Source organism: Uranotaenia lowii, chromosome 3, assembly GCF_029784155.1.
Source record: "Uranotaenia lowii strain MFRU-FL chromosome 3, ASM2978415v1, whole genome shotgun sequence".
In the NCBI taxonomy this organism is placed as follows: Eukaryota; Metazoa; Arthropoda; class Insecta; order Diptera; family Culicidae; genus Uranotaenia; species Uranotaenia lowii.
The window spans coordinates 141,546,335-141,569,804 of NC_073693.1; the positions used below are offsets into that span (position 1 = coordinate 141,546,335).

General features: G+C 34.2%; 1 protein-coding gene across 1 annotated transcript; it reads left to right on the plus strand.

Moving 5' to 3' along the window:
- The first annotated feature begins 6,867 nt into the window (after positions 1-6,867).
- LOC129752676 (uncharacterized) lies at positions 6,868-22,989 on the plus strand. Its single transcript, XM_055748443.1, has 2 exons — positions 6,868-7,166; positions 21,291-22,989. Exons 1-2 carry the CDS (start codon positions 7,099-7,101, stop codon positions 22,987-22,989), a joined length of 1,767 nt encoding a protein of 588 aa, XP_055604418.1. The 5' UTR covers positions 6,868-7,098.
- Positions 22,990-23,470: the final 481 nt, after the last annotated feature.

Consider the following 23,470-nt stretch of genomic DNA (forward strand, 5'->3'; position numbering starts at 1 on the left):
TGCACAAGATATATATAGATGTACCTATAACCGTTTGTAAGTCCGACACCAGCCATGTTTTGTAAATAGTTGTGAAGCGTTCGTGTGCCTGATGTTCAACGAAGGGGACAACAACACCATCCACGGGAAGTAACAAGGAAAGGGAGACATACAGAAAAAAATTATAAATAAGCGCTGCGCCCGCAGCTCGTGGCTTATTCTATCAAATGATAGTTCCGGTCCGGGTGGAGTGAGAATAGCGACAGCGACGTTTCCGACGAAATTGGGTGGCACAGACCCCCTTCCGTTAATTTGTAAAAAAAAACAACGACCAGCTAGACGACTACACGCAGTTAATTCCTAGCTGGTCGGTCGAGTGTGGCCGAGTGTAGTGATTCCCAGGACATTTGTTCTTCCCAGTGCCGATATCACCAAAGTCACATCAGAAAAAGTCACCGGTGTTCCGCGAGTGCAAAAGGTCGTGCTGTGTTAAAGTGCCCTTTACGCTACAACCCCCTTGAGGCACGGTGGCAGTGGTGAGGCCTGGTGGAGGCACGCCTGGGAGTCCATTCGCCGACCGCTTTCGTTAGTGCCCTCTCGATTGGTGAGTCACTCGCGTGGAACTTAGAGTGCACCATTACCACTCCCCGGACCTACTAAGAAACAAGGCCTACGCCCAAAAGGCCGAGTTGTCGCCGGAATATTCTTTCCAATACCAGCTACGGCAGTCCTGTTCCCGAATCCCGTTCCGTGGTTCCCAAAAGGTGTCCCCCAACGAGTCGACCATCGCAGTAACGGCCGCAACGAGATCCAGAACAGTAAAAAAAAAAAGCGCAAGTACAAAACCCCATATAAAAATAAATTACTTAAATTTAATTACGATTATAATCACTTTTTGAAAGCACAAAGTGCTAAATTATCAATCCACCCCCAATTATTGTATGGTCCCTAACATCCAAATTGTAGTGACGTTAATTGAGTGCATTCCGTAAATCAAACATTAAATTTAATCGTTTTTGTAAATATCATGTCGTATTGTTTTTGGTTAGAAGTCCGCCCATAAACCTAAATGTTTCTGTTGTTGTGATTCCTCCTCGAGAACCATCCAGTTTATTCCCCTGTTGAGCTAGCGCAGGGAAGTGGGATCTTTCGGATTCTAACACATGACGGAAAACTGTGTAGGAGGAAGAACCTAGATTGAGAAGAGTTTATCTTTATACAGTTATATGTGTTAAACCGGTTCAGTTCCCGACCGAACCAGTTCCAAAAAAATATGAAGTTTAAGCTACATTTCCTAGATTGTTAAAATGGTGTGTCCACCAAGGGATACAACCCCGAAATTTAGGGACTAGACTCTCACATCGCCTATTTCTATAGTGATTGTAAGTCCCATCCTTCGCCCAACGATAGATTCTCAACCACTTCTCGGAGAAGGGGAAAACGACACGGGGATGACGGGGACGCGGACTTTGCATGCACACCATCCCATCTTCTCACGTACCGTTCGTGCTCAGGACGCTTTTTCGTAAGCACGAACGACAGGAGAGAATTTCGCCCGTGGAAGAAAATTGAATCCAATAAGACAAATGCTTTTAAATCCTCTCGAGCTTTAAGTTCTCGGGCTAGTTTTTTTGTTCCCTCTTCTCTTCCTCTCTTAAGATCTAACGTTGTGCGATGAAAGCTTTTCGTTCGCATTGAAAACCCTGTGCAATTGTTGCGTTGTTGTTGTTGGGGATGATGTCTAGCAAAAACGCTGACGGCTTGGAAGTCAACCGGAACTTTTAAGCGGGCCACAAACTACCTACACGCTCGTTTTTGTTTAACCATTTTTGGTTCAAAAATAACCATTTTATGGCTTTGGCCCGAAAACTGCCAATATGGTTATTTTTCAAGAATTGTTCATTCATAAATTTTAATCATTTTTGTAGTTCTAGGGCATTAACCATAAAATGTTATTTTTTTCATCGTAGCCATTTTGAAAATAATCGATGTGCAGACGAACGCGTCTTTTTTTAAATAATAATACCGCGTAACTGAATCGAGTTCTCATTCAAATCGGTCCTTTGTAATTCTCGAACATCAAATCTGTTGACAATGATAAAAGGTAAACAATTTAATATAAATTATCTTCGAATAAAAATTCTAACTTAAAAAAATATTTCAGGACACGGATTAGAAGGCTCCGCTTTAAATTGATCCGCTGGCTATACCGGTTCATCGTAATCAGCAACAACAAACGAGCTGATACAGCATAGTCCTCGTACTACCTGGAAGCGGACTTCGTACAATTCCCCGGTAAGTTTATATTTTGCCTCGAATAATTTTTAATATAGACTTCAAAGGATAAATAAGATTGATTACTGAATAAAGCATTCTTGTTTTAGGTTTTCTATCAATCGTTGCGAAATGCGAGATATTCTAACGACCAGTTTTTTCACCATCCGGGAAGAGCTAGAACTGGCTGGACCGCATGAAATACATCATCCGCCGGTCATAAAGGAATCATTCAAACCTCCGTGAACGAACAGCAATGGTGTTGTGATACTGATATTTTGGCCATTTGCTGAAGCTATACGGATCTACAAAATGTCACCGAGGCATATGGAATCACCACTTCCGGCGTTGTTCGGAACCGACATTAGGTTAGTTTTCTCATTTGAACCCGGTGGTAATCGTGGGGGGAATCAATTTTGCTGCTTCAAATGTTACCGGGTGTTTCGGCTGCTGTTGGGGTTCGCCTATATAGCGCTAGGCACCAGTCCTTATCGTTCCCTGCTTCCGTCCATATCTTTTTTCAAATATCATCATTGGCCATCATTTCTATGGCAAATAGTACATACGCACAGAAATACAAGGAATGAAATAAACAACAAACATATTTGTAAACCGTGTTTTTGCTTAATTTTGTCGATAAGTCTATGATAACGTTCAATCCCACAATATTGCTCTTTATATTTCGGTTAAAAAATAACCATTTTCTTACTTGCTACAATTTACGATTGAAAAATAACCATATTCGAACTTCTCCCCTAGAAGTCATTTTATGACTTCTCAAGGAGAACTCATAAAATGACATTGCCCGGGAAAAGGTAAAAAATGGTTATTTTTGAATCGTAAATGGTTTAATGATTTCCAGCGTGTACACAACATTTGTACAAATGCGATGAAATTCGATGAAATTTTGTCGCTGTAAACACGATTTGCATAGTGTATGGCACTGCTTGAATGAGCGCTCAAACGGTTGGAGAAAAATCGGTCGGGATCGAAATATTTTGTACAAACCATCCTCCCAGCCGGGGTGGAGATGGTTTTTTTTTGTTGCTGTTTTCGCCAGCAATCGTTTGTGTTCGCGTGAAAAATGTTTGTAGTGTGTGGGCAAGCATAGATCAAACAATCGTCGTGGAATCATCGAATTTGTACAGGCCATTTGTGTAGTCTATGGTCCGCTTTACTTGCTGAAGCCAATGGAAGGCAACAACCAAACAGTAGTGCCACCAAGCCCTCCATAGTAGAGTTTAAAGCATTTCGGATTTTGTTTTTGAACATGCATATAAAGCTAAAAAGCTAATAATTATAATTGACAAAGTTGAAGAAACAGAAAAAACTGCCCAAATTAACCATTTAGTTGACCAAATACAAAAATGACAAAATCGACAAAATTGAAAAAAAATTGACAAAATAGATCAAATTGCAAAAATTGACGAAATCGACAAAAATGACATAATTAACTAAATTGATAAAAGTGACAAAATTGACAAAATCGACAAAGTCATGAAAATTGACAAAATTCCTAAAATTTGCAAAATCAAGATAATTGGCAAAACTGACAAAATTGACAATGACAAAATCGACAAATTTGACAAAATTGACAAAATTGACAAAACAGACTAAATTGACAAAATTGACAAGATTGACAAAATTGACAAGATTAATAAAATTGACAAAATTGAAAAAATTGACAAAATTGACAAAACTGACAAAATTGACAAAATTTACAAAACTGACAAAATTGACAAAATTGACAAGATCGACAAGATTTATAGTACTGACAAAATTGAAAAAAGTGACAAAAACAAAATCGACAAAATTAACTAAATTAGCAAAATTGACAAAATTGACAAGATTGACATGATTGACATGATTGACAAAATTGACAAGGTTGACAAAATTGACAAGATTGATAAAACTGACAAAATTGACCAAATTGACAGAACTGACAAAATTAATAAGATTCACAAAATTGACAAGATCGACAAAATTGACAAAATTGATGAAATTGAGAAAATTGACAAGGTAGACAAAACCGACGAAATGGACAAAACTGAAAATGTTGTCAAGTTCGTAAAAATTGATAAATTGACAAAATTGACAGAATTGTCAAAATTGACAGAATTGACAAGATTGAAAAAAAAATTTAAAACTGAAAAAAATGATCAAATTGGAAAAATTGACATGATAAAACTGACAAAATTGACCAAATTGACAAATTTGACAAGATTGAAATGAACGTCATTTACAAGATTGATAAAACTAATATAATTGACAAGATTGACAAGATTGACAAAATTGACAAATTGACCAAATTGACCCAAATTGACATAATTGAAATAATTGAAAAAAAAGTGAAAAAACTGTCAATGTGGACCAAATTGACAAAATTGTCAAAATTGACAAAATTAACAAAATTGACAAAACCTCCAACATTTCTAAAACTGACAAAATGGACCAAATTGACAAAATAATCGAAACCGACAAATTTGACAAATGTAATAAAATTGAAAAAATGACAAAATTGGCAAAATTGACAAAATTTAAATTAATGACAAAATTGATTAAACTTGACAAAATTGACAAAAATGAAAAAATCGTCAAAATTTACGAAAATGACGAAATAGACAAAATTTACATAACTGACAGAATTGAGAAAAATGACAAATTGACTTAACTGACAAAATTGGCGAATATAATTTACAGGCTGTAAGAACGGCTACAATCCACTGTCAAGTGTATTAAATCGGGATTTTTATTTCGAAAAACTGTGGGCCACCAAATCCAAATTGACTAGATAACTTGCAAAGTTTATGAAATGATCCAAAACTGAAATTTCAAAATTCATTTCGTTATTTTAAAGCAATTTCAGATAAGGAAATAAAAAAGAGAGTTGTGTATGATCGAATAGTTCCTAAAACCTGGCTCGCGAACGTTTTGCAAAATTACATATATGGGATTTATGTTCGTCTCTATTGCATTAGAAAAGATGGACAAAACATTTTTCATAACCCTTAATTTGGCATAAGAAAATTCTACATATAGCTATAACGTTTTTCAAGTTCTGAATGTGTATGAAAACAAAAATAAAGATAACCCAAGATACCCCACAAAATGTGGCCCACGTTTGTGTGATTTATTGATGTTTCATCAAAAATTCCTTTTCCACCTGAAAGAACATGACAAAACTAAGATCATAAGCGTATGTGCATATTTTTGCTATGTAATTTAGGTCTCCCACGGATGCAATTGTACTTATATTACGTGGCATTAAGTTCTATAAAACATATTTAGTTACAAGGAACAAGCATAATGATGACAAAAACGTTTCCAAATGACCGACTTCCCGATTAACTGATTGACTGGTATTGCACAATTGTTGCAGGTTTGATCGGAATCTTAAACAGTTGCTGATGAAATTGCCTCATATGTATTTGTTTATCTGCGGCGTAGATCGTTGAAATTCCAGGCACATGTTCCGGGTGACATCAAACTAAAATAACTTGGCGCATCCATGCAAAAAATCTTCCTCTTGTCGCTTGGCATGATTCGACATAACCGAGAAAAAATTAATCCAAAATGTTTCCTAAAGTAACAGGAAGCAGACAACAATAAAATCAAATATGTTTATTCAGATTGTGTAGTTCGTTTCAAATATCTTAAGCTTTGAACTATAGCTCGTAATAATTCTCACCATAAATCACCAGTACCAATTGCTGACATAATGAAATCATGTTTGGAACAGTGGGAAAAAGGTAATTATTTTTTTAGTTCCAATTTTATATTGTCAAAAGATGATGTTTCATTCTTTTGTAATTTGTCATTCTTATTTTATTGATATTCATTACTGTCTCAAAACTGCTTTTTCAATTTTTCAAATAAATTTAGAACATTTAGTGCCAGTGTGCTGTCATTAAATGTCAACGCTTGGTTGACATTAAATTGAGAGCAATTGAAAGACATCGTTTAAGTCCCAAGCTAGAGAATCACTGTCTGGCGAAGTTTCGAGTGCGATTAAAAGAAACGAATCATGTAGTGTTTTCAAAATGCAATTGTCTCAGCCATTTAAAAAAATGACGGGGGGCGAGTCAATGTAAATAACATTAATTTAAAAGATTGAATATTGAATAACCGATGAAGTGGAATGGAGATTCGGAATTAGAAATTATTAGAAATTTTATATATATTATATTTGTTAGTTTTCAAGTCTAAAAATGCATGTTTGCGTCTATAGTTATTTATTGTTTATTATTTTGCGTTGAATATACTCACCTTGTATTTTTACGATTTAAAAGCCCCCTGATTCCTATTATTATTCACACTTGGTGGCGCATGGCACCTGTTCGAAATGTTGCTTCCACAGAAGAGGAAGATGACACTTTGCAATCATCGCGAGCAGCGGAAAATAAAAACAGAAAAGTGTGACAGACAAGAAACGAACATAGGTACTCGGTAGGTACTTGGCGTGATAAATTTGAAAGTACCACACATGTGCTAGTTGCTTGTTTTCTGGGTGAAATGGAAATTAATCGCAACAAAACGGCGTAACTTCCACTACTTGGTTTGTTTTTAGTCGCTGGCAATCGTGGATGCGTAAAATCACGCTTGGATCCAAAGTAACACTGCAAAGGTCCTACCGATGGATGATCCTCGATTTAGTCACCGACTTACTTCCGATCAAACCGCGTACGCGAATTTTAATCTCAGTGGGCTTTGAGTGATTGAAAGAAAATGAAGTGTTGTGTGTGTCAGCTTTAAACTTTAATAAACTGTCACAGGATTCGATTGGATATCAGTGAGAAATTGAACTGTGATATAAATGTGAAAAAATTGTTAAACTAAATTACAATCATGAATACCGGTGGAGGATTTGTTAAAGCTTACACAAACAACTGGCTGTCACAGTTCGGAATTTATAAGTGAGTGTCTTGTGCTATTCCTATCTGAGAGTTTTAGAAAAAGGTTAAAATTTAAAATGTATGAATGAAGTCAGATTTCAAATTTAAATAAAAAATAAGGATCTGATTTAGAATTCATTTTACTATGATCATTGAGGGTAAAAATAATCGATACCGTTAATTGGGGCATCATTTAAAACTTTTCAACTTCGATAGCTTCTTAAAACTTAATGTCCATTTATAATCATACCGCTTGTGCATCAAAAGTTTAAAGGTTTATTGGACATCGAATTGACGTAGTTAAAACAATTATTGGTATCACCAGTTATTTTTAATATAACAAAAAAAATACGTTTTCACCCTACTAAGCAAAAGGTGTGAATTGCACCAATTTTTGTTTTTTTGATAAAAAATCAATTGAAAACGTTTGAAAATTCATTGTTTTTGACATATTTGTGATGTCATCATTGATATAACACCAATTGCAAAAAAATTCTATTTTGTTCGAATTTAATTTTACAATTTTCTGTCAAAAATGTTTTTAGAGAAAAAGTATAAGGGTACTGTATACATTTAGGGGTAAAAATGCTAATAAAAATGTTACAAGCTAAACTCATAAAGATAAATATTTGGATGGATGAAATTTTTATGTTGACAAACGTGTGATGCAAAACAATCATATTCCAGCATAGGGAAACGAGATTTACAAGGTACATCTTTGATTTGCATTTTGTTGCATTTTAGCCCAGACTGGTAACTAAATTATAAACAAAAATATTAAAAAAAACAATTGGTGATTGCTCGAACAACATTTTTACACCAACAGTGTTGGTATAGGATAATAAAAGCAATATAAAGTTTGTAGTTTATACATTGAGCCAATCCGTTTTCACGTTTTTTACAGCATTGAAAGATGTATTGCTCGATATTTTAAATGTTCTATGAGAATCAATAACTTTATGATACTATCTCGCGATGTGAGAAACTATGCCATCATCATTTTGTTATCGGTAAATAATAACTTTATTGCATTAATTTCAAATAAAAGTGCTGTGGTATACAAATGTTGCATTTAACACTCCTGTTACATAATAGCCTGTTTGACGATATATAGAAGAAAGTAAAAATGTTCTCAACTTGAAACTACAGAAAGTATGATAAAATGTAGGGTTTTGTGCAAACAATGCCAAAAATGACTTAAACGATGAAAACAAACTGTATTGATTGTTTGAAAATTTACTAGAAACAGTCTTATCAAATCTTCATATCTATGATTTCGAAAAAAAAAACTTAGATTTTCTACTGTAAGTGTTATTTTAGGATTTTTTTAGTCTCTCAAATTTCAGGAATCACAATTCATTACTGCAAACCAGGTGTTAATAGTTTCAGATCTTATCAGATTGAATCATAGAAACATGATAATGATAATGTCCTAGCAATATTATTTGTGTATGCGTTTTAAATCACTTTGAGTAAAAGCAAGGTTCTTAGATACACGAGGTTCTCCGACTTTCACAGTAAGTAGGCGAAGAGTAAGCGGGGCTCTCAATGAGTTTGTATATTTTTTGCTCAGCTTTTCTGTGGTTTGTTGGTAAACAAACTTCATGAGTTCCGCATAGTTGCATAGCCTACATAGCCAAAATAGCTGAATCGGGAATTCGATATTCGGTAACACCTCCTGAATATATATTCACCTTGAGTAAAAGTGATTTGATGTCTAATTTCAAATACAATTTTTAAGAATTTTTCTTCGAGTAGGCTGCTGAATCATTGTGTAATGCTGCACTACACACTAAGAAAAATCCAGGTAACATTACATGTAACTGCATGGGTAGAAAGGAATCGGCTTTTTACATGTAATGATACAGACACAGATTATTTCATGTAAAATTTCGGTGGTATTCAACCGTGTTGTTTATTTACATTTTCTACCTCATACCATAATTCCTATTACTTTAGGGTATTCGAAATTAAATGAATTAACACATAATGAAAACAAAAATTACGCTTGGAATTTATTCTTCAGTAGCAGATTTTTATTCAAATTTCGCATTTTTATAGTATTATGTGAAGTTCGCAGGGTAATGGTCAGTAGATTATAAGAAAAGAATTTTTTTTGTCGTTCCTGCCACTCTTGCAGCAAAGATCGATTCTGACAAATTATTAGAACTTTTTGCCATCGACGTTATATCTTTTGTTTGTCATATTTTTAATCGAAACTTACCTCTGTTGGGTATTCTGCGAGCAACGAGCTTAATATAAATTCCAAAATTAAATTGGGCTAGCGGCCCAACTTCAAATACAAGCTGACCAACGACGTTGACAGCTGAAAGTTCTTGCTGTTTCATGTAAATATTCTAAAGCATTGAGCACTTCCACGGAATGCTTGGAGCTGTTGCAAGCAATTGCATGTATTTTTTCTTGTAAATGCAAAGATGCTATATTTTTTTCATATACTTCTTACGATGATGTGAAAATGTTAAATTCATTAAAGCAAGATTACATTTGTTTCTGTGCAGTTTCTGAACATTCAAATGTCTTATGCCAAAATTTGTTGGTTTGGTAGCTAAATAAAAAAAAATTACGACTAAATTTATTATTTTTTTTGTTTTATTTGCCAAATAAAGTGAAAAAATCCGGGCAAAATCCGGACATTTTCAATTAAATCCGGGCAAACGGACCGGGCCGGACTGTTCTAAAATTTTGTATCAAATATCCGGGCAAACCCGGATAAAACCGGGCAATCTGGCAACCTTAAGATAACAACACATAGGGTGTAAATGATAAATCAAAAATAATTGCAAAAAAACATGGAATTTCATACTCTCATTGATCACAAACTAAAATGATCCTTTTTGGTAAAAAACTTCACTGATATACCCATCCTAGAGAGTCTATTTATTAAAAAATTTTAAATTTTCATTTTTGCCTTGAACAATGGCCGCCATGACACATTGCGCCAGGAAAACAAAACATGCCGTTTTTCAAAAAATCACGAACTTTTACAAGAATATCGAGGCATATGGTCATTTCAGCAGATGAAATAACTATTCTGAAGCGAAAAAATTTTTTGACGGAATTATTTTCATGAGTATTGATAAAATGCTTCACAAGAAGAAAAGTACGATTTGTTCCCAGTGAATCACCAGTGATCCACTTCCTTACTTGAAAATTTACATGTTTTAGTTGAAACCTAAGTAAACCATCATTTGATTCTGCTTGCATAAGCAACCTTCTGCACGTCAGTATTTTCATTTGAGGGAAATTATAAAAACTTGTCAAGTTATTGAAAAACAAATGAAGACTTGATTTAAATTCGAAAAAAATCCGACTTTTTTGCAGCTTTTGATCTGCCAAGCAAAGTCTAGCGAATCGATTTTCTTCAAATTTTGTGCAATGTTTCTTCACTCATATCTACACATTCGGTGAGAAAATGGTACTGATCCAAAGCACCCAGTTCAAATGCGAGCTGTGCAAAGTTGTGGATCACCTGTGCTACCATGGGAAGGAAACGGTTAATATTAAATTTTTAAATAGTCATTCAATTGTTACAATGCTTGGTTTAATACTAGTGATATGTAAAGACTTTTTTTATTTGAATAAATTCTTGTAGGCTCAACGTCAAGATCCAACACTTATGAAAATAAATACATACATTTATAAAAGATAAATTGTATGAGTATTATTTCTTTGAGTATTCATAGTTTAAATTTATAGCTTTTTTTATTTTTTCTTGTTTGTTTCTTTAGTTTAGTTTATTGTATTTAAATCACCCAGTTTATGCATCAGTGCTCAAAGTATAATGAGTGGAACATGTCTTTTAACATTTCATCCTATAATTATCTTGAGCTAATTTCAAAAAATACTTTTAAATAAATGCAAATTTTCAGAGATCTTGCGAACTCCCAGCGAAGTTGCCTTCTGTTGCTTTGCAATATCAAAAGAGGTCAGAAAAAAAGCCGTTAACTTTACTACATTTTTTTTAATTTACCCAAAAATTACTATTAGAGTAGTATATCACCGCTTATGAACATGTTTTAAGACTATGACTAACTATGATATTCTTTCATTTTGGTTCATATTTTTTATTTCAGAACAGTTTGAAATTATTAATGATAATTCTGTTTGATGTTAAGTAAAACGGATGTTGAAAAAACAACCCAGCAGAGTTTTGACAAAATAGGTTGAAAAATTTCTGAGGGATTTAATGTAAAAATAATATTAAGTAGATCATTAAGACAGTTACATATTTCAGATGATTTTAAATTAAATAAATAAATGAAAAGTGTTGTTAGGAAATGCTGCAAATAGTGATGTGCCATATCTGGAAGTTTGGTAGAAATTACTTATAAGAATACTCCATGTACGTAACAGTGCCTAAGATTCTTCATGAACCTTGAAAAACAATTGAACGGATGATATTTCACGTTTAATTCATCCCATCTACCAAGTGAAAACAATGCTTTAATTCAAGTACTATACAATGGAAGCTGAACGTTTTTTGTTGTTTGCAGTTTTTAAGCATACGAGTTTCTTAATAAATAAGCCACTCTCCCTATTTACCCCACTCATGAGTGAACAAAAATAGCTGTTTGAAAATTGATAGTTAGAAATCTTTTCTTCTATATTTTGATTCTTCTATAGATTTTTGTCATGGTCCACTAAATACATAATCTTAAGCCAATTTTGGGGTGATATTACTGTGTCCATTCCAATTTCGGAATTCCCGGAAAAAAGCCGGTTAAAAGGCCGGGAAATAGACTATCTATTGAATTTCAATCTCAAATTTCATAAAAATTTGAAAAATTATGCTGGATAATAAAAAGTATGTCAATCTTTAAAACTGTGATTTTCTGTTCAAGCCACATAATTATGGAACAAACTATTGTTGGTAATAGTACATATTTTTGCCTAAAGTCTGCTTCATTTAATATTGGAACACAAACAATTGCGTGTAGTTCAGTCATTTATTAACGAATTCATAATTTGTTTTTCATACAAATGTAGCATTTTCTTTACTCTTTCATAAAAAAAAATTAAAAAAATTATTCATTGCTGTTTCGAAGAAATTCTCGTACTTTTCCCGTAATACGGCACATTAGGCGGCGCACACACTTTTCGTCCACCGTTTTGGCGATTTGATTCCCCATTTGTTCTTCATTTGAGTCATGTTCCTGACAAGTTTTCCCTTCGCCTTAAGCCTCCGCTTCGTGATTGCCCAGTATTTCTCTGTCGGCCGGAACTGGGGGCAGTTTGGGGGGTTGAGGTCCTTGGTATTACGCTGACCCCGTTCGTTGCGTACCATTCCATAACCGTTTTGCTGTAATGGCAGCTTGCGAGGTCCGGCCAAAACATTACTGGACGGTCGTGGGCACGAATAAACGGCAGAATCCGTTTCTGTAGGCACTCTTTTTTGTAGACTTCTAATGTCATTGTCTTGTCAGTGAGAAAAACTTTGGTTTTCTGTCCACAACTGCATATCCCCTGCCAAATCATGTACTTGCGGGCGAATTTATCCGCAAACACGAACTTAAATTTTGCAGGTACATCCCCCCGAGCCGTCGCCAAATAAAATTTTTGACCTGGGATTTGCCCAAAGTCCGCCTTCACGTAGGTCTCATCGTCCATCAGAATACATCCGTCGAACTTGGTCAGCACTTGGTCGTACAGCTTTCGAGCACGGATTCTGGCCACATTGTTCTGCTTCAGCGTCCGATTTGGCTGTTTGCTGGCTCGGAATGACCTTATTCCTTCCCTGAGACGAATTCGTCGCACCGTACTGTTAGCGGCCTGGAACTTATTGGCCAAATCGCGGTCTGAAAGATTGGGATTCCTCTTGACGGCCTTGATTGACTTTCCCACGCAGTTTCCGGTCGACAGTTCCACTCCGACGCTTCGAATGCGGCTTCCGAGCCGTCGTCAATGTTTCCTTGTACTGCTTGATAACACGCCATACGGTATTTCTAGGCATTTTAAGCTGTTTAGCTAGCTTCGATGCCGACAACAATGGATTTTCAAGAAAACTGTGCACAATTTGATCTCTCCGTTCGGCTTCCATGGCGGTTGTTTACAAAATGCTATCGTTTGGTGTTATGACATAAATACATGCACTGAAAATCGAAAATACCCAAACTTGAGAACTGCCACCCGCCAAACCTAAGTTCAAGATTGACAACTTAAGTTTGTGAAAAAATCACAGCTTGCCAATAAGCCAAACTTGTCCTTCGAGCGAAGAACTGTTTTTTTGGGGGGGTTTTGTTGTAAGCGCATCTGATTCTGTTACCTCCATCGTGGCAGATTTAGGTTTGGGGGGTAAGTTCAAAGCGAAGAACTGTTTTTTTGGGGGATAACTTTTATTCCCGCTTCATTCGCAGAAAGTCTCACATATAGGTATGGGTGTGATTTCTGTACCTGGCGATATTTTTTTTATTCTGATTTCCATTTTATTGTTGTATCAGATTTTGGGGGATGAGTTCTCCTTTAAGAGCTTAACTTTGAGCTATGCCACCAATAGCCAAACCTGTAGGGAGGGAGTTTCATTCGGGTTGGCGGGGAAAGTTCTCAAGTTTGGGTATTTTCAAGGTTCAGTGTGGTGAAAGGTAATGAATTTCCCGACACGTGGGTGAAAAAAGTTTCCAAATCCGTCCACTAGGAGCGCCACAATGAGCAAAAGAATTTGTTCCAATATTAAATGAAGCAGACTTTAAGATGAGAAATCTCCACAAAAATCCTTTGTACAGTCACCCCACAATCATGGGTCACACACAAATATTAGTCACCGGCCATTTGAACTGCTGATATCTACTGAACTAAATGAAATTTTTTCATAGTACTATTTTTAGTTTATCAATAATATCATAAAAATGCATTACAAATATTATGTGTGCGCTTGATACTAGTGAAATTGCTGTTAGAATAGTTTTTGCCTTTCTTACAGAAAGCCAAAGGTATAGTTATCGGTCGATTTGGGAGATCATTAATTATGGGTCTTAGATATACCTTTATAGGTACCTATCTAATCAGCTCGACGAGTTCTGATGATGTCTGTGTATTTGTGTGTATTTGTGTGAATTTTTGTAAACTTTGTTCTCGACGTTTTTGTGAAACTGAGCAGTACAATAAAAATGATTTTTATCTTGAAAAATTTGATTTTTTTTCTTCTTCAACCTATAAAAGAAAGAAAAAAAATACAAAATAGCTGGAAAAAAATTTTTTCATAGTAAATATCAAAAATCATCTCTCCAAAAAACGTGTCAATTTGGCTTGCTAGCCACAACCAGCAATCACTAAAATCAAGATTATCGTATATATGACGTCAAATTATACGTGACGTCATAGATACGCGCTTGCTATCTAAAAGTATGGATCTGTCGATGTGTGGAAGGGAGAACAGACAGGCTTCACTCCCACTCGGGTTCGATGTCATTATGACAGAAACCGTGTGGGAGGAAGACGACAACTAAAATTTTCCCGGCCAATCGTTAATTTTTTTCATATTAATGGTTCACTTTGCAACCGAACCATTCCAAAAATTTCGGAACCGAAGCTCCGAATTATTAAACTTAAAAATGATTTTCACTAAGGGGTACGACCCCGAAATTAATGAAGTCGTTGATGAGTACGGCATGCCCACACTGCATGGTACGAAAGCGATAGTAACTTCGCTCAACATTATATTAAAGCACAGATTGCTCTGAGCAGGGGAAAACAACACGGGTACGCGGACGATGTATGCACATCCTCTCATCTTCTCACGTGCCGTTCGTGCTTACGAAGCTTTTTCTTAAGCAGCAACGACAGGAGAGTATTTCGCCCGTGGAAGCAAATTAAATCCAATTAGACAAATGCTACTGAATCCTCTCGAGCTTTTAGCTCTCGGGCTTGTTTTTTTGTTCCCTTTTCTCTTCCTCTCTTCAGATCTAACGTTGCGTTGTTGTTGTTGGGGTTGGTGTCTAGAGAAAAACGATGACGGCTTGGAGGTCAATCTGAACTTTCACTTGCTGAAGCCAATGGAAGATGACAACCAAACAGTAGCGCCACCAAGCCCTCCATAGTAGAGTTTGAAGCATTTGGGATTTTTTTTGGAACATGCATATAATGCTAAAAAGCTTATAATCATTATTGACAAAGTTGAAGAAACAGGAAAGAACTCCGAATAAACCATTTTCGCCAGGTTGACCAAATACAAAAATGACAAAATTGACAAAATTGAAAAAAATTGACTAAATAGACCAATTTCACTATATTGACGAAATTGACAAACTTGACATAATTCATTGATTTGACAAAATCAACTTATTTGAAAAAATCATAAAATTGATAAAATTTATAAAATTGACAAAATCGAGAAAATTGGCAGAATTGACCAAATTGACGATGACAAAATGGACAAAATTCACTGAATTGACAAGATTGATAAAACTGACAAATTTAACAAAATTGAAAAAATTGACAAAATTGACAAAAATAACAATATTGACAAAAGAGATGACAAAATCGACAAAATTCATTAAATTGACAAAATTGACAAGATTGATAAAATTGACAAAATCGACAAAACTGAAAAAATGACTTAATTAACGATGACAAAATCGACAAAATTCACTAAATTGACAAAATTGACAAGATTGATAGATAAAACTGACAAAAATCGACAATATTGACAAAATTGACCAAATTGAAAAACTTGGCTTAATTCATTGATTTGACAAAATTCACATAGCTGAAAAAATCATAAAAATTGATAATATTTTTAAAATCGACCAAATCGAGAAAATTGACAGAATTGACAAAATTGACTATGACAAAATCGACAAAATTCACTGAATTGACAAAATTGACAAGATTGATAAAACTGACAAAAATCGACAAAAGTGACAAAATTTATCAAACTGACCAAAATGACCAAATTGTCAAAATTCACAAAATTGACAAAGACAAAATCGACAAAATTCACTATATTTACAAAATTGACAAAATTGAAAAGATTGACAAAATTGACTGGCGAAATTTACAAAATTGACCCAATTGACTAAATTTTGACCAAATTTACAATATTGACAAATTGACAAAATTGACAAACTTGACAGAATCGAAGGAAATTGAAAAAAATTAAAAAATTGGCCAAATTGACAATGACAAAATCGACGAAATACACTTAATTGACAAAATTGGCAAAGCTGTCAAAATTGACAACATTGACAAGATTGACAAAATTGACTAATTTGATAAAACTGACAAAATTGACAAAATTAACAAAACTGACCAAATTGACAAATTTGACAAAATTGACAAATTTGACAAAATTGACAGAATTTTCAAATTTGAAAAAGTTGACAAAATCATGAAAATTGTTAAAATCGACAAATAAACAAAATCTAGAAAATTGGTTAAATTTACAAAATTTACTGAACTAACAATGCTGACAAAATCATGAAAATTGATAAAATTGACATTATTGACAAAATTTAAAAAATGACCAAATAAACAAAATTAACGAAATAGACAAAATCAACAAAACAGAATAAAAATCTCAAAATAACAAAATTAAAAATACTACGCTTTCAAAATTTTCAATATTTTTAATTTTCAAAATTTATTATTATACCGATTTTATACATTTTGGTATCGTATTTTACTCTAGCATTTGAAATTTTATCCAATAATTTTATCTATGTATTTGTTTCATATACTTGAGAGGTTGAATTATTTGAAATACATGGTCATTCATCTTTTTTCAAATTGTATTCTTAATTTTTATACCCCTTCCATTTTGAAGATATCATATGCTGTAACTCCAAAAGGAGTAAATTGAGTTAGATTATAATGTCATAGAAACGAAATTTTACAAGATATTCCAGAATCTAGTCATTCAAAAAGGTTAATTCATATAAAAATTATGATTATATAAAAATACTTTTATCCTAATAAAAACTTTGAATCTTTATTTCCTAAATTCATTTTGGATTTATTGCGTATGAAAATCATTAATCATAATTCATAGTTCATTTTGTTTTATATGTACCCAAGTATATTTTACAGGCTGTAAGAAAGGCTACAATCCACTGTAAAGTGTATTAAATCGGGTTTTATCATACGTTAATAATTGTCTGTTGAACTGTCGCAAAAATTTCCAATGTTATAAGGTTGACATCTTAAACTGTTAAGCCCCTTATGCAGTTATTTGAAGAATTCCAACAAAATGAATAGGTATCATATAATCAAAACCCGATTTAATACACTTTACAGTGGATTGTAGCCTTTCTTACAGCCTGTAAAATATACTTGGGAACAAATAAAACAAAATGAACTATGAATTATGATTAATGATTTTCATACGCAATAAATCCAAAATGAATTTAGGAAATAAAGATTCAAAGTTTTTATTAGGATAAAAGTATTTTTATATAATCATAATTTTTATATGAATTAACCTTTTTGAATGACTAGATTCTGGAATATCATGTATGATTCCGTTTCTATGACATTATAATCTAACTCAATTTACTCCTTTTGGAGTTACAGCATATGATATCTTCAAAATGGAAGGGGTATAAAAATTAAGAATACAATTTGAAAAAAGATGAATGACCATGTATTTCAAATAATTCAACCTCTCAAGTATATGAAACAAATACATAGATAAAATTATTGGATAAAATTTCAAATGCTAGAGTAAAATACGATACCAAAATGTATAAAATCGGTATAATAATAAATTTTGAAAATTAAAAATATTGAAAATTTTGAAAGCGTAGTATTTTTAATTTTGTTATTTTGAGATTTTTATTCTGTTTTGTTGATTTTGTCTATTTCGTTAATTTTGTTTATTTGGTCATTTTTTAAATTTTGTCAATAATGTCAATTTTATCAATTTTCATGATTTTGTCAGCATTGTTAGTTCAGTAAATTTTGTAAATTTAACCAATTTTCTAGATTTTGTTTATTTGTCGATTTTAACAATTTTCATGATTTTGTCAACTTTTTCAAATTTGAAAATTCTGTCAATTTTGTCAAATTTGTCAATTTTGTCAAATTTGTCAATTTGGTCAGTTTTGTTAATTTTGTCAATTTTGTCAGTTTTATCAAATTAGTCAATTTTGTCAATCTTGTCAATGTTGTCAATTTTGACAGCTTTGCCAATTTTGTCAATTAAGTGTATTTCGTCGATTTTGTCATTGTCAATTTGGCCAATTTTTTAATTTTTTTCAATTTCCTTCGATTCTGTCAAGTTTGTCAATTTTGTCAATTTGTCAATATTGTAAATTTGGTCAAAATTTAGTCAATTGGGTCAATTTTGTAAATTTCGCCAGTCAATTTTGTCAATCTTTTCAATTTTGTCAATTTTGTAAATATAGTGAATTTTGTCGATTTTGTCTTTGTCAATTTTGTGAATTTTGACAATTTGGTCATTTTGGTCAGTTTGATAAATTTTGTCACTTTTGTCGATTTTTGTCAGTTTTATCAATCTTGTCAATTTTGTCAATTCAGTGAATTTTGTCGATTTTGTCATAGTCAATTTTGTCAATTCTGTCAATTTTCTCGATTTGGTCGATTTTAAAAATATTATCAATTTTTATGATTTTTTCAGCTATGTGAATTTTGTCAAATCAATGAATTAAGCCAAGTTTTTCAATTTGGTCAATTTTGTCAATATTGTCGATTTTTGTCAGTTTTATCTATCAATCTTGTCAATTTTGTCAATTTAGTGAATTTTGTCGATTTTGTCATCGTTAATTAAGTCATTTTTTCAGTTTTGTCGATTTTGTCAATTTTATCAATCTTGTCAATTTTGTCAATTTAATGAATTTTGTCGATTTTGTCATCTCTTTTGTCAATATTGTTATTTTTGTCAATTTTGTCAATTTTTTCAATTTTGTTAAATTTGTCAGTTTTATCAATCTTGTCAATTCAGTGAATTTTGTCCATTTTGTCATCGTCAATTTGGTCAATTCTGCCAATTTTCTCGATTTTGTCAATTTTATAAATTTTATCAATTTTATGATTTTTTCAAATAAGTTGATTTTGTCAAATCAATGAATTATGTCAAGTTTGTCAATTTCGTCAATATAGTGAAATTGGTCTATTTAGTCAATTTTTTTCAATTTTGTCAATTTTGTCATTTTTGTATTTGGTCAACCTGGCGAAAATGGTTTATTCGGAGTTCTTTCCTGTTTCTTCAACTTTGTCAATAATGATTATAAGCTTTTTAGCATTATATGCATGTTCCAAAAAAAATCCCAAATGCTTCAAACTCTACTATGGAGGGCTTGGTGGCGCTACTGTTTGGTTGTCATCTTCCATTGGCTTCAGCAAGTGAAAGTTCAGATTGACCTCCAAGCCGTCATCGTTTTTCTCTAGACACCAACCCCAACAACAACAACGCAACGTTAGATCTGAAGAGAGGAAGAGAAAAGGGAACAAAAAAACAAGCCCGAGAGCTAAAAGCTCGAGAGGATTCAGTAGCATTTGTCTAATTGGATTTAATTTGCTTCCACGGGCGAAATACTCTCCTGTCGTTGCTGCTTAAGAAAAAGCTTCGTAAGCACGAACGGCACGTGAGAAGATGAGAGGATGTGCATACATCGTCCGCGTACCCGTGTTGTTTTCCCCTGCTCAGAGCAATCTGTGCTTTAATATAATGTTGAGCGAAGTTACTATCGCTTTCGTACCATGCAGTGTGGGCATGCCGTACTCATCAACGACTTCATTAATTTCGGGGTCGTACCCCTTAGTGAAAATCATTTTTAAGTTTAATAATTCGGAGCTTCGGTTCCGAAATTTTTGGAATGGTTCGGTTGCAAAGTGAACCATTAATATGAAAAAAATTAACGATTGGCCGGGAAAATTTTAGTTGTCGTCTTCCTCCCACACGGTTTCTGTCATAATGACATCGAACCCGAGTGGGAGTGAAGCCTGTCTGTTCTCCCTTCCACACATCGACAGATCCATACTTTTAGATAGCAAGCGCGTATCTATGACGTCACGTATAATTTGACGTCATATATACGATAATCTTGATTTTAGTGATTGCTGGTTGTGGCTAGCAAGCCAAATTGACACGTTTTTTGGAGAGATGATTTTTGATATTTACTATGAAAAAATTTTTTTCCAGCTATTTTGTATTTTTTTTCTTTCTTTTATAGGTTGAAGAAGAAAAAAAATCAAATTTTTCAAGATAAAAATCATTTTTATTGTACTGCTCAGTTTCACAAAAACGTCGAGAACAAAGTTTACAAAAATTCACACAAATACACACAAATACACAGACATCATCAGAACTCGTCGAGCTGATTAGATAGGTACCTATAAAGGTATATCTAAGACCCATAATTAATGATCTCCCAAATCGACCGATAACTATACCTTTCTGTAAGAAAGGCAAAAAGGACGAGTTTACGTTTTCCAAATGAAACTGAGCGAAAAAAATGCGAAATTTCAAAATCATTTGCAGAATAAAATTGACCCATATTTGTTACAACATCTACCATATTTCCCACAATCATGGGTCACTTTTTTGTAAGCAAAGCAAAACATTTCTTGGTTGCTATAGCTCGTCCCAAATGCCCCTTGAATTTATACAATCAAAGAATGCCCCTGAATGTTTTCCTGAAATGCGATGATTTCCATGTTGATATTTGGGTGTTGCCATGGACTTCTATGTGACTAATAATTGTGAGCAATTTGACTAATAGGTAATTGTAACGGGCTACAATTTTGACCCATAATCGTGGTTTTGAAAAACGCTGATTGTTTCGGTAAATGCTGTTATTTTTAAACAGAACTGACAATAAAAGCTCATTTGAACTTAAAGAGGAAGCATTTAATGACTGAAATTAATGCAAAGCTTGATATTTGGTCAACTAAAACCCAAATAAACAAGCATTTTGTTGTGAATCGATACGTTAAGTGACTGATGATTGGGGGGGGGGGGGGGGGGACTGTATTTCATCAGTTCATTAATTTGAAACTTTAAAATGTATCTCAAATCCTCTTATTCAAGAACCTCTCATGCTTTGTGTGAATTTCACACAACATCAACAATACATTATTGTTTGCATTTCAAATATACATCCTTTTTACACTTTATAAAACATTTAATGCCGTTCTAAAGCTCACTAGCACAAAACACGTTTTTCATTCTAGATATGAAAGCCCCATGGAACCACCCGAGAAGCCCAATAACCAACACCGGAAAATTGCACTGTACGGTATCCTGGCGATGGCATTCATCCTGTTTTTCATCGTTTTTGTCATAGTCAATCAAACGACTGGCCTAGATAGACTAGAAGTCGATACCAATCAACTTCCAGAAGGATTTTCCAACGAAACAAGCATCGAATCCAGCATGGGTCACACGGTGTTAACGACTCCTCTATCAGCAAACAACAATCCAGCGAATGGAACATTTACGGTGTTGAACAAAGGCAAGGAAGAAATCGCTGAGGCACAGAAACAACGACGAATTCGTCGATTGGGTGAAGAAGGTTCTGTGCTGGAATCGAGCGATGATTTGGTTGTTTACCCTAGTGCCTACTTGAAACCTCCTCGATTGGGAAGCATGAGAAGGTTCTCGGACGATTTCGATTCGAAAGAGTTTGAACAGCCTAGGCCATTCAGGATCGATGATGGGCTACCGATTCCAGTTGGGTTCAAAAAGATTAACAAATCTTATACTAATAATGGTTACGAGATACCTGAGTTCCGGGTATCACCCGGGACGATCAGTAGTATTCAGAACGTTTTGAGACAGTTGTCTAGCTCCCGCACTTCTAGACAGAATCACTTTTCTCAGTACATGCAGCAACCTGCGGAGTTCAATAATCCGTTGCATCAGAATCATAGACTCAAGTTTACTGGTATTTACAGACATCCGAGAAAAAATGGTGAAATAACAACTCTGTTTGCTGATTCATCAAAACAACATGAGCTACACGTAGCTAAGCCTCAGAATATCAATAGTCAACTAACTGTTCCTGGCAGTTTTATGCCAGATTTGTTGTATAATTTTAAGCCATCCAATCCAAGCGATGTAAATCTATTGGCAACAGAACAGTTCAGGTTTGCACCCGAAAAAGAGTCAAAATCAGGGAATCTTCCTAAAGGTATGCCGTTTTCTGTTATGCTAGATATTGCTCCTGTACAAGCTGAAAAACCTAGGGTCCAAGTGTATAGGAAACCATTTCCGAACTACTCGTATGTGAGTTTTCCATCTTATTTTAATAACCAAAACTTCGCACAAGTCAAACACAACGCCATAAGCGAGCAGCCAGACGATTCGTACTTTCGAAGATCGATGCCGTACTACAACCCGTTTCAAAATCTGCCTTCAAATCTGCAACCTGGGAAGCTCATGGTTCACTTTAACCTGTATCCCAAGCCATCGGATGCATCGCGGAGATTCGAACTGGAAAAGACAGCTCTGGACATCAATCACCTAAAACTAAACACAGGGGAAATACTTCCGGATCCTGAAGCTGATAAATTCAATCCAGCAACCGTTCCCGAGAGGAACTTCCTGGAGCGTTACTTCACTACAACACCAAGTACTTCGTCGACAACCCAAACGACTCCGCTAGCCGGAACAACCCACCGAATCAACCGCCATCAAGATCAGGAGCGATTAGTCACGACAACAAGTTTTCCAATAGTTACAAATGGTCACGCGGGAATCGGATCGCGGTATCCACCGTACAAAACTATTGAACGGCGAGATCAACGAATCGAGGTCAACGACAAGCAGCGGCGCTTGGAACGACTTGATAGCGAAGAGCGGTCCCAGGAAGCTGGATTCCGTCCGCCGGATGCCGATCTGATTAGTTTTGGACCAAATGATGCGGTGTAAGTGCTTTATTTATGAATCAGAATAAAAAAAAATTGGATAAAAATTGATTACAAATGTCTAGTTGTAAAATTTTTTGAAAGAAATTTTACATTATGTTGAAGGTGTTTTGGTATCATTTTTTAATCATTATTGTTATCGTATTTGTATTGAAAGTTAGTTCAGTTAGTGTCTTTTCAAAATGATTTCAACACTCAAAATAGAAGGGGAGAGACGGGCCATAAATGCACCTACTAAAGATAACGGTTACTTTCTCGAATATTTTGATTTGTGTAAGAAAATAATAAGCTCATGAATAAGCAGATATTTGTTTTCTATTCAATGGGTCATTTTTAATGGATTTCGGCTTACAGTTTTTGAAAAAACACTTTTATGTTAAAAGTAGTCGATAAAGACGACTTTATAGAATGGGCAGGTTAATACCACTATTAATGATTTGAGCAACATTTTCGTTCAACTGGACATATTTTCATAAAATTCTGTA